The 10,730-nt window shown below is 40.2% G+C and overlaps 1 protein-coding gene across 2 annotated transcripts in view; it reads left to right on the top strand.

Annotated features, from left to right (window-relative positions):
• Positions 1-184: 184 nt before the first annotated feature.
• The window catches only part of MIER3 (MIER family member 3), a 29,214-nt gene continuing 18,668 nt past the window's right edge, over positions 185-10,730 (top strand). The window contains exons 1-3 of one of the 2 annotated variants that reach the window (XM_034656258.1): positions 185-545; positions 1,247-1,271; positions 4,499-4,644. In XM_034656258.1, the coding sequence (XP_034512149.1) occupies positions 4,546-4,644 (99 nt within the window). In that variant the 5' untranslated portion in view covers positions 185-545; positions 1,247-1,271; positions 4,499-4,545. The remainder of the gene's footprint in view (positions 546-1,246; positions 1,272-4,498; positions 4,645-10,730) is intronic. The other variant, XM_034656257.1, reaches the window with a different exon arrangement.

Below are 10,730 nucleotides of genomic sequence, written 5' to 3'. Positions count from 1 at the left end.
CTCCCTCCGGGACTAGGCCGCGGCGGCTCCGGCCCCGCCGGCTGCGCGTCGGGGCCGGACCGGAGGTGGCGACCGGCGGCAGCGAGCCCCGGCCTGGGGACGGCGCCGTGCCGTGCCCCCGGGCAGCTGACGCGGGCCACCGGAGCCTCCGCGCCGCTTTCTAGGGCCAGGGTGGGTGGAAACCGGCCGAGCCCCCCCCATCCGCGGCCGGATTGCAAAGCGGGGAGCGGGCTGCGCCACTGTCCTGCGGGAGGAGTGCTCTGTGCCCCCGGCCCACTGGGTCCGGGCTGCGGCGCCAAGGAGCCTCACGCTCCACTTTGCTCCGGGCACCGAGGCAAGCGGGATGTACGGCCGCCGGGCTTCGCGGGAGGCGAGCGGGACTCCTCGCCCCGCGCCCTGGAGGTCCGGGAGCCCCTGGGTGTGAAAGGAGGTAGTCCAAGACTCTCGACGTTATCTCTGGGGGCTCTCAGTAACCCCGCTTTCTTCTGCCCTGAAGGAGGGAGGCAGGGCGAGCGAAGCTGCCCTGGTCGTGTCCCCCGGGACTGGTGAGCTGGGGGGGGGAGGGGGTGGCGCAGCAGGAGCCCCTTCGGCTGGAGCTCGCTGGGGCGAGGGGCTCGCTGGCGGGCCTGAGGGAGGGACTGAACACCCTGGAAGGAACTAGCATCTCTGGGACTGAGGGGCTGCGTCTCCAGTTTCGGGAGAGAGAATGGGGGATTTGCGCTTTGGCTTGGGGGCGGGTGTCCAGTTTCGAGCCGGCCTATGCTCAGGTCAGAGGACAGCCTCGGAATTGGGGCTCTCGGGCCCAGGGGTAGACTAGGTGCTCGGAGGACGATTCCCTTCCAGTACAGGGTATTGCTTTGGGAGGTGTTGTTTGGGTCCGTGGAGAGCAGGGTGGGATTTGGGGGACTCCCGTGATGCCGGGGACTGGGGACCGATACCGTGAGGCTACTCCTCTGGGTTTTGCCTCTCCGCTTTGTAACTTGCCGAGCTCCAAGGGGCGGCTTGGAGTTGCCTGTTAGACTCTGGGCTTCGTCCCGGGTCTGCTGCACACTGGGGACTCGGGGAGGAAGGCGAGGCAGCCAAGAGGGGCCCGAAAGGGGCTGGGAGCGTTTGGAGCGAAGCTACGTCTTGTACTTTTGGCAGCTGCGGAGGAGCTTTGGGCTCCGCCTCCTCTGCGCCCTGTTGCCGGAGCTGCCTCTTCCCCCTGGCTGCGCGATCTAACCGCACGTTTTCTTCTTTCTCCTAGGCTTCTTTTGGAAGTTCGAGCCCAGGTTTGTCCTATTTTCTTACCTCTTCAGTGGGTCCCAAAGGGTAATGGGGGGCTCATAGATCTATTACTAAAGATTTTCGCAAAAAAATTTGTCCTGCGAGTTTTTGTCATTTGTTTTTAAGAGTTTCAGCGTACATTTTGGTAATTAAGTTTTTCGAGGAAGGAACAGTTATACTTCTCTCTCTTTTTTCTTGCGTGTTGAAAAAAATAACTTGTTAACAAAGCTGCAAACAGACAAGTGTTCTTTTAAAGTAATATATCTTTAGTTATCACATATCGTTTTTTTTCCTCAAAGCCTGAAAAAGTTAATCCCAAATTAACTTTCCACTAACTTTCCCAGGTTAGTTTAGATTTTAATTATTTTTTCAAGAAATCAACTCTTTAATTTGTCGAAACTGGGATTACTTATATTGCTTATTAACTGACCATGACTCCCCATCTCTCCTTATTTGTCTCATAAATTTTTCATAATTGAGACATGACTATAGATTGTATTAAAATTGGAACTTGAGAGTTAGGTAAAGCTACCTTAAAAGAAACATAGAATTGCAAGTTTGTCACAGAAAAGTGGTAATACAGAATTTTTGAGGTGAGATAGCCTTAGATCATCTAGTAGTGTTTAACCTTTTTGAAATCGGAAACACTGTCAGGTTCTGATGAAAGCAAGGGACTGTCTCCTGAACTCTCCACATGTGCATAATTGCATACAGTTTGGGGTTTCTGGCTCCCCTGAATCCCATAATGGAGAGGACAGTTTTGTTTCAATTTCTCACCCTCTTTCCAGCCCTTTTTTTGGCTGTCTCTTTTCCCTCTAATATTCTCCAGGAAAAGTACGTCTGAACTACTCCAAGTCCCTTATTTTACACTTGAGAAGACTTTTAAATAACTCTACCGAGAGTCACCTAGTTAATAGAGCCTGGAAAATCTCCCAAGTCTTCCCTTGCAGCGTGTTGCCTTAGAGTGAACAGCCCGTTTCTTTGCATATTACTTTGTGTATTTAGTGGACTTTTAAGGTCTCACTTGATTCACCTTCAGGGTATTATAAAATAATTAGTCACAGAGTAGAAGAAAGTTTTGGTTATTTTTTAAATAGACGTCTACATCTTTACATTTAAAAAATTGTTTTAGAAAGTTTTTCTAATTTTGAGACAAACATTTCTTTGTCATAACTGATTTCAGGAACAGAATATTTCTATACATGATGCCAAACATCTGGATGATAATGGAATTTTTCCATTTTGCATCACTATCTGCTTTTAAGAAGCTGCAATCTAAAGAGCAAGACGACAGTGTAGTTTTGGTGTTTGAATAAACTTTTTTAACCTGTTTTAAAGAAAATTTTAGAGCTTAGAAGAGGTTCTTGAGGTCATCTAAGCCAATGCTACGCGTTTTACAAATGAAAAACTGGACCTGGGCCCAGAAAGTTTAAATGACTTGCCTCAGGTCTCAGCAGGTCAGGGACAAAGCCAGGAGTAGACCCTTAGGCCCTTTGATTTCTGGCCCTTAACTGAATACCTTCCCGCTTTAAGAGGGAAGAGCACTGTGACCAGTGATGTGGGGATTACAAAAGAGGACAGAGCTCTGCCTTAAAGAGGTGGAAAAGTTACCATCTGTTTCATCCCTGACACTTTGTCTACCACAGAGGTTTCCAGAAATTCCTCAAAATAGGAGATTGATAATGGTGGATGTTCTGCTTTTGAGCTCTTTAATAAATATTCATCTTTCTCCTAAAATTAAGTTAAACCATCTGTATTTCAACAGGTTTTAAAATAAACAGATAGCATCTTTAAACATTAAAAAAATAACATCATAATGTAAGCTTCCTAAAGAATTGAGTTCCATAGAAATTGTGTTATTTTTAGGACTAATGATTAGAGTTCTCCAAACTCAGAATCAAAATCATTGAATTATGTGTGTTTTTTTTCATAGTGAAAAATCTTTGGTGTAGGTCAGTGTTTTGGTAATGATCCCATACTGTCCTTAAATGTTTGAAATTAAAAATATTAAATAGCTTTACTAAAAACATACCTAACTTTTTATGTTAAATGTACTTCTTTCCATTTCGCCCTTCCTCTACCCCACCATACTTCTTTGCTTCCCTGCTCCGAGAGTTACTGGTCTAATTGAATTAGATACCAGAGTAAAACAGAAAATTCTGTTTTTCATAGATCCAATTTCATTCTCATGGGATTTTGAATCTTACTCATTTCTCAACCCCGTTGACTTCACATTTACCATTAAAAAGTATTACAGTTTTATAAACCGGTATAATGAATTGGCCAAAACAACTTGCAGCAGGATACATCTTCCAAAAACCTGTAGATAAAATTTTTCTGTATTTCCTTCACATAATCTTAAAAACTAATTACCTTATTTGTTGTCTAGAGAAAAGCATACTCTTAAATGTAATGTCTCTGTGGAGAGCTTGAAATACAGTTATGGACATGAAAAGTGACATACTACTTTTAGAGACTGATTTGCTGTATGGTTGCTTCGCAAAAACTTGTATTTTTTCTATGAACCAAATTTCTATTGTGTTTTGTACCTTTGAGGGTTGTAAGTTGGGTAACATATATATTCTCTTTGCCTGAAGTGTTGGGCCTTAGTACATAACAGATTCTTGTGAAATCTTCCATTCATAATCCTTCTGTCATTTTTCTGTTGCTTTTAGACAAATGCATTAAACTGACTGACAAATAAGTTTGACTTTTCTCTTAGAACATTTTTTTTAGGACTCCTCGGTTTAAATCACTGTGCAGGGGCGCCTGGGTGGCAGAGCGGTTAAGCGTCTGCCTTCGGCTCAGGGCGTGATCCCGGCGTTATGGGATCGAGCCCCACGTCAGGCTCCTCTGCTATGAGCCTGCTTCTTCCTCTCCCTCTCCCCCTGCTTGTATTCCCTTTCTCGCTGGCTGTCTCTCTGTCGAATAAATAATAAAATCTTTAAAAAAATAAATAAATAAAATAAATCACTTTGCTGCTGTAATAAGTTCTGTTCTCATGGACTGGACTTCTGATTAATATGTTTTTAAGTTACTCTGCCTTGTTCTTTTGCTGATTTAGATATCTTTTCAGAACGGTATGGTCTTTATAACCTGTTAAGTATATAGTAAATGCATTTAATAAAGCTCATGTATAATCATTAAAAGGAACTGGCAGAGGAACACAGATTATTTTCTCTTGTAAGTAGCGTTGTGAATGTGTAAAGTGATTCAGTTTGTTTCATTCCAGTTGGGTCTTTGTCTTCTGAGGATCATGATTTTGACCCCACTGCTGAGATGTTGGTCCATGACTATGATGATGAAAGAACTCTTGAAGAAGAGGAAATGATGGATGAGGGTAAAAACTTCAGTTCTGAAATTGAAGACTTAGAAAAGGTAAAGGATTTTATTTTCCTATTTTAATAGCAAACTTATAGTAAAGATTTTGAAATTCTATTATAAATTATTTTACAATCTATCTGAAATAAAAACAGGATCAGCATCTTTGTTTTTGACCTAACTTTTATGGACTGTCACAGATTTTCTCATTATTTTGAAGGGAAGCCTAAATACGTAGATTTTCATTTAATTATTCTAGATTATTTTATATCTCTTAATCTAATTTTTAAGTATTTGAAGCACAGTGAAGTAGGTACATGTGGTCATCTTACAGGTGAGCATAATGGGATATAGAGAACCATGGGCCCTAAACTTGGTTCTCAATCGTAGCCCAGCCCAGTGCATTATACCATACTTTTCTACTGAGGGTCACACTTGAGTTTAGTTAAACACTGCAGTAGATACAGGGAGAGGTCTTTTCCTTTAAATAACTTGTAGTCTGGTAGAATACTAAAAGAATATTGAAAGAGAAAAAGTTTTACTCAATTTTTAATCGTAAAATAATGTCCCATTTTCCACCCCTCAGTCATCTTTTAAAAAGTTGGCAAGAGTAAATGTAGTTTATAACTTCTTAAACCCAAAATCAATATAAATGGAAATGAACTGGATTTTAAACACATATTTATACCAGGACTACAGAGAGAGGTCTCCATAGGGATCACTTGAAAAAATGTAGGATTATACTTATCTATAAATTAACCTTATTTGCACATTTCTGATCAGCCCAGAATAACAAAAGCTTTCAGGAATAATATTGAATAATAATAATCCCTTGAGTTTTTTACCTCTTTTTCTTCAAAAAGACAAGACACATCCTTAGATAATCTCTTCTGCTATCTTTGTGAGGCAGAGATGAATTCTTACTGCATTTCTCCTTTCATGTTAATATACAGGGAAACAGGGGCAGTCTTCAGGATCTAGACCCCAGGCTTACTCTGGTAGACCTGAAAATTTCTAAACATGTTCATTCACTTGACAAATTAATCCAACACAATTGCTGTTAGATTTAATCATTAAAAAAAAAAAACCTACTTATAGCCAAACAGATTTGAGAATATAGAGATAAAATGGTTGGGAAATATTTAAGAAAAGCTTTGGGTATTGCTTCTTTCAGGGGTGATGATAAAATATTGCCTGTTGATAAGAAAAGATGTCCAAGAGTCTTGAATTCTGCCTTGGCTTTATTCGGGCACTTCCTTTCTACCTCTTATGGGTAGCCTAGACTAACTGAGAATTGTAATCCAGCTAATATCATCTCTCTGTCAAATAAATACAAATCTTAAAAAAATAATAAACACTGGTAATTAATTTTTTGCTTTGTATTGATACCTATCACTGAATTTGAAGATTCAGAAAAATTGGAGGTCTTTAAGTATTTCAGCTTCTCTGTACTTGGACAGTTTTGCTACTTGGTAGTTTATGACATTCTTGGAAATTGGGACAGAAAACTACAGGTGATCTTTAAACAGATTCTAGTGAAGACCTAAGAACTTTGTCTCTACTTAGAAGCCTAATCTTTCTCTTGTTGAACAGTGAACAAGAGGAGCTATTTCTAAGAGTGACTGACTGTCCACTTCCTCTGAACTGTAATTCTTATATGTAGTAAAGCATTACTATGTATGTGGTCTGTATTCTTTGTTGATGTGTAATGAAACATGAAATGGAATAAAGAACAGTAGATAGAGACACAAATATAAAGAGTAGAGATCATTATAGAAGAAATTTAAAATTATTTCTATATGATTTAATGTACTCTGTTAATCTTTTATTATTGGAACATTGATTTAGGTATTCTTCCATGTTCACAGTCTTAGGGACTTAATGTTAATGTTTGTTTTTAGAAATTACAATAAGTTTTTATGCTCATAGTAAACTCGGTAGTTTATAGACTATAAATATCGCCTGTATTTTAGTGTTTACAAATTTTTAGTATAGTATGTGTTACGAAAAATAAGAAATAGGGGTGCCTGGGTGGCACAGCGGTTAAGCGTCTGCCTTCGGCTCAGGGCGTGATCCCAGCATTATGGGATCGAGCCCCCGCATCGGGCTCTTCCGCTATGAGCCTGCTTCTTCCTCTCCCACTCCCCCTGCTTGTGTTCCCTCTCTCCCTGGCTGTCTCTATCTCTGTCGAATAAATAAATAAATAAAATCTTAAAAAAAAAAAAAGAAAAATAAGAAATAGAAACAGTTTTTGTATAGTAGTACTTTGGTATAGAGAATACATTATGTGACTAGATTTATGTTATTAAGCATATAAAATAAGGTTTACATCGTGTCTTACTGTAGTTTATTCGTGTTACTGTTTGGTGAGGTTTTAATGTAATGGTGTAGAGCTATAACTTTCAGAGATTTTTTTACAATAATATGTAGATTTCTCCCTTGATATTCATTGTTAAATGAGAAAGTAAAAATCACATTTTCTACCACTTACACTTTGGTATAGATCCTTCCTGTTTTGTGGGTTTTTTTTAAATTAAGTTTTAAAAACTGTATGTATACTGTTTTGCAATACATATTTTAAGATATCAGACTGGCATTATACGAAACTTGTTCTACGCTTCACTTAGACAGTTTCTTTTGATCAATCCAGGAACACCATCAGGTGTATTGGATGAGTATTAGCATTATTTCCTTGGTTAAGAGGCCTTGTTGATTGTGAAATGTACCATAGATTTAGAAATAACATAGATGGGGGCAGGGAGGAACAGTACTATGGGAAATCTGTACATTGGTAATGGGATGCATCCTAATTTCTGGTATGTGAGGTTATGCATCATAGGATCAAAGAAATGATGATCCTTTTCTCTTTACAGATGAAGAAATGTAGGTGAGAGGAGTTAGGTGATTTGCCCACAGTAATGGTTAGCAGTTAGTGAGTCCTCTGCCTCTAGATTTTATGTTCTTCCTGATACAAAACCTTTGAGTTAGAAAATAGTTCATTTATGATTAGACTCAAATATGCCTTTAAGGGTAAAGTTTAAATAGAGTCAACAAAATACCTGAGAAAAAAAAGGGAAAAATCCTCTACCTGGGATAAGGTGCTGGATTAAACTTCTAAGCTGTTCTAGCCACCACAGATCTCAGAGGCAGATTTACTCATTCGATTTAAAAATAACCTTTTTTTTGTGCTTCAGAGGACTAAGTCCTTTATTAATAGGTCTAGTCGAAAGCTCATTTGTGAAGTGCTTCAGAGATTGGATCCACCTTTTTTAGTTTTGCTATACAAGTTTTAGTACAAGTGATTTCTGTGTTTTAGCATCAGCTCCCTTTAGGTAACTAGTGCCGTTCCTTGAATGTGTTGATGAAGTTCCACTAAGAAGTCACCTTCTTCCTCAACAGATGATTGTACTTTTGTTGTTAAAGAGAAGGTCGGGTTTTCATGAGTGACTATCTGGAATCTCCTGTGTGCCCCACACATACAAACTTAACTTTTATACTCATTTTTTCTTCTCTCCCTACTGTCCCAAGAGTATATTGCCACATCCTAGGCTAGATTTTAATTCCATCCCTCCTGCCCCGAGTCCGTTCTTCCCACTTATTTTTTTATTTCAGCATGGAAAATCCTACTCATATGTTTCCTAAATTTGGGGGAAATTCTTTTAGCTCTGTGTTGCCGTTAATGATTCTCTTTTTATAATGTATGTACTTTCTCTCCTCCATTCAGTCCATTCATGTACTTTCTCCCCTCCATTGATTCAGCTTTGCTTCTCCCAGCAGGCTATAGGGTCACCAATAATTCCTGCTTGACAGGTACAGAGAATTTGTCTCTTTGTTCTTCTTGATTTCTCTTGGCCTAAGTGACTATCTCTGGTCTCTTCACACTTGCTTCTTCTTTAGCTTATGTAATTCTGCTTTCTCTTAGTTCTACTCTCTGGTATCTCCCTCTTTTCTATTTATGAGCATTCTTTCTTTGCCCACATTTTAATTGATGGCAGTTCTCAGAGTTCTAGCTTATGTCTTCTCACTCTGCCTTTTCTGGATGATCTCATTCAAGCCCATTGCTTCAGCTTTTGCCTTGAATTACCATTTACCACCCCACTGTCCACCTTCCAGTTTGATGTTTCTGTCTCATAACGGTGCTGTAGGTATTTAGCCTTCGTGGTCCGGAAACAGGCAATCCATTTAGACTCCTCTGTCACTTTCATTCAGTTTATCAAGTAGGTCAAGAAATACATTCTTTCCTCTTAATTTCGCTCAAATAATTCCCTTCCTTAGTTGAGGCTGTCATTCTTCTACTTCCTCTAGAATGTTATTTTCAAAATGCATATTGTGCTTAGAATTTTCCAGACATATTCCATTGCCTGTAGGGTAATATATCTGGAAGTTCTTCTAATAAGCATATATTCCTTTCTCTTTTCTGTCTATCCTCTCACCTTCTTTGGCTTTAGATATCCTTTAGGTGCTAACGAATGCCAGATTTATATCTTTAGCCCGGCCTGATCCTCTGAACACAAGGCTGCTGGCCAACTTGACTCTTCTACTTAGATGTTTCATAGTCCTCTCAGACTTGACTTGCATCTTCCACAGACCTCTTTAATTGTTTCCTTCAGAAACCCTTCCTTCAGTCCTTTCTTTCTTTTTTTTCTTAAGATTTTATTTATTTGTTTGACACAGAGAGAGAGAGAGCCCAGGCAGGGGAAGTAGCTGAGCAGGGAGCCTGATGTGGGACTCGATCCCAGGATCCTGGGATCATGACCTAAGCTGAAGGCAGATGCTTAACCGACTGAGCCACCCAGGCGCCCCTCCTTCAGTACTTTCTATCTCCGTAAAAGTTACCACTATATAGGCAGTTGCTCAAATAGAAATCTGGAGAGACATCATTTTCTCTCCCTTTCACTCCCACATCCAGGAACCCATTTGATTCCACCTTAGAATATATATCATCTATTTACTTTTTTCCATGTTTATATCACTACCTTAATCCAGCATGAAACCCTTACGTGGGCTCCCTGCTTTTCTCTTATCTCTCCACCTCCTCAAACTTTTCTTTTCTTTATGTAGCTGCCTAACATTTAAGAAGAAATAAAGTCATAGCACTCCCACCTGATCTCCCACACTTTTTTTTTTTTACTTTCCGTTCACTTCCCAGTACCCTGGGAGTAAAGGGCACTCTCTGTCTTCCCTTTGACCCTGTAAAAGTGGACTCTCTACATTATTCTGTATTTCAGGACCCTGTTTATTTCCTTTGCATTCATAATTGGCAGTTTTGTATTTGTGTATAGCCCCCCCCCCCCGCGCCCCAGCCAAGACTGTACGTTGTAGAAGGGCAAGACCTATTTTTCATACTGGCACTTGGCACAGTGGCCTACTGGCACCCAGTAACTGCATAGTCAGTGTTTCTTATGACACACCTCAAGTCCCTAGTGCACAGCCCTCATCTGTTGAATGCCTCTTCATCTTTTAAGACTTAGCTCAGTCTTTGCACCCTGTGAGGCACCTCCCTAATCTCGCACATACCATTATTCTTAGAGTGTAGTTCTTTTCTTCTCTGTACCTACCAATGTATATTACCATTTCTGGAATTGATTATTGCAGTCAACACATTCCATTATAATTGTTAACTAACCAGTTTCTTCCATCAAGACTGAATTCATTGAGATCAGGGATTTTCTATAAATTTCTTTTCTCTATCCACAGCTAGTAACCTCTGCATAGTACCTGAAACCCAGTAAATGCTGTATTGATGGAAAGGTGGACTATTAGTGTATGATGCATGAAAATTGACATCTCCCCAGCTCATGGAGAGAATCTGAAACCAAGAGGTTTTGAAGAAATACTACAGACAGGTGGTTTGCAAAAGCTGCATCCCAGTCTCCTCTTAGAATCAATATGAGCCAAAGGGAATGGGGTGCATAGAATCTTCAAGGAGCAGGGCTAGAGAGACTCTGAATCTGGTTTGGGCACATTTGAGGGGTTCTGTTCTTTGATTTGGGAGAAGAAGAATTCACGAGGTTTCCCCATGGCATGGGTGAACTTCTGTCCATCCTGACCATCCAGCTCCATTTCTGCTGACTCCATGCTACCAACGCAGCTTTTTAACTGATTTCAATCCCAAGCTGAAAGGATTTTGTGAGTGACATGAT

This window comes from Ailuropoda melanoleuca, chromosome 3, assembly GCF_002007445.2.
Source record: "Ailuropoda melanoleuca isolate Jingjing chromosome 3, ASM200744v2, whole genome shotgun sequence".
Taxonomy (NCBI): domain Eukaryota; kingdom Metazoa; phylum Chordata; class Mammalia; order Carnivora; family Ursidae; genus Ailuropoda; species Ailuropoda melanoleuca.
Note: the sequence above shows the minus strand (reverse complement) of the source record. Positions and strands in the feature narration are given on the sequence as shown.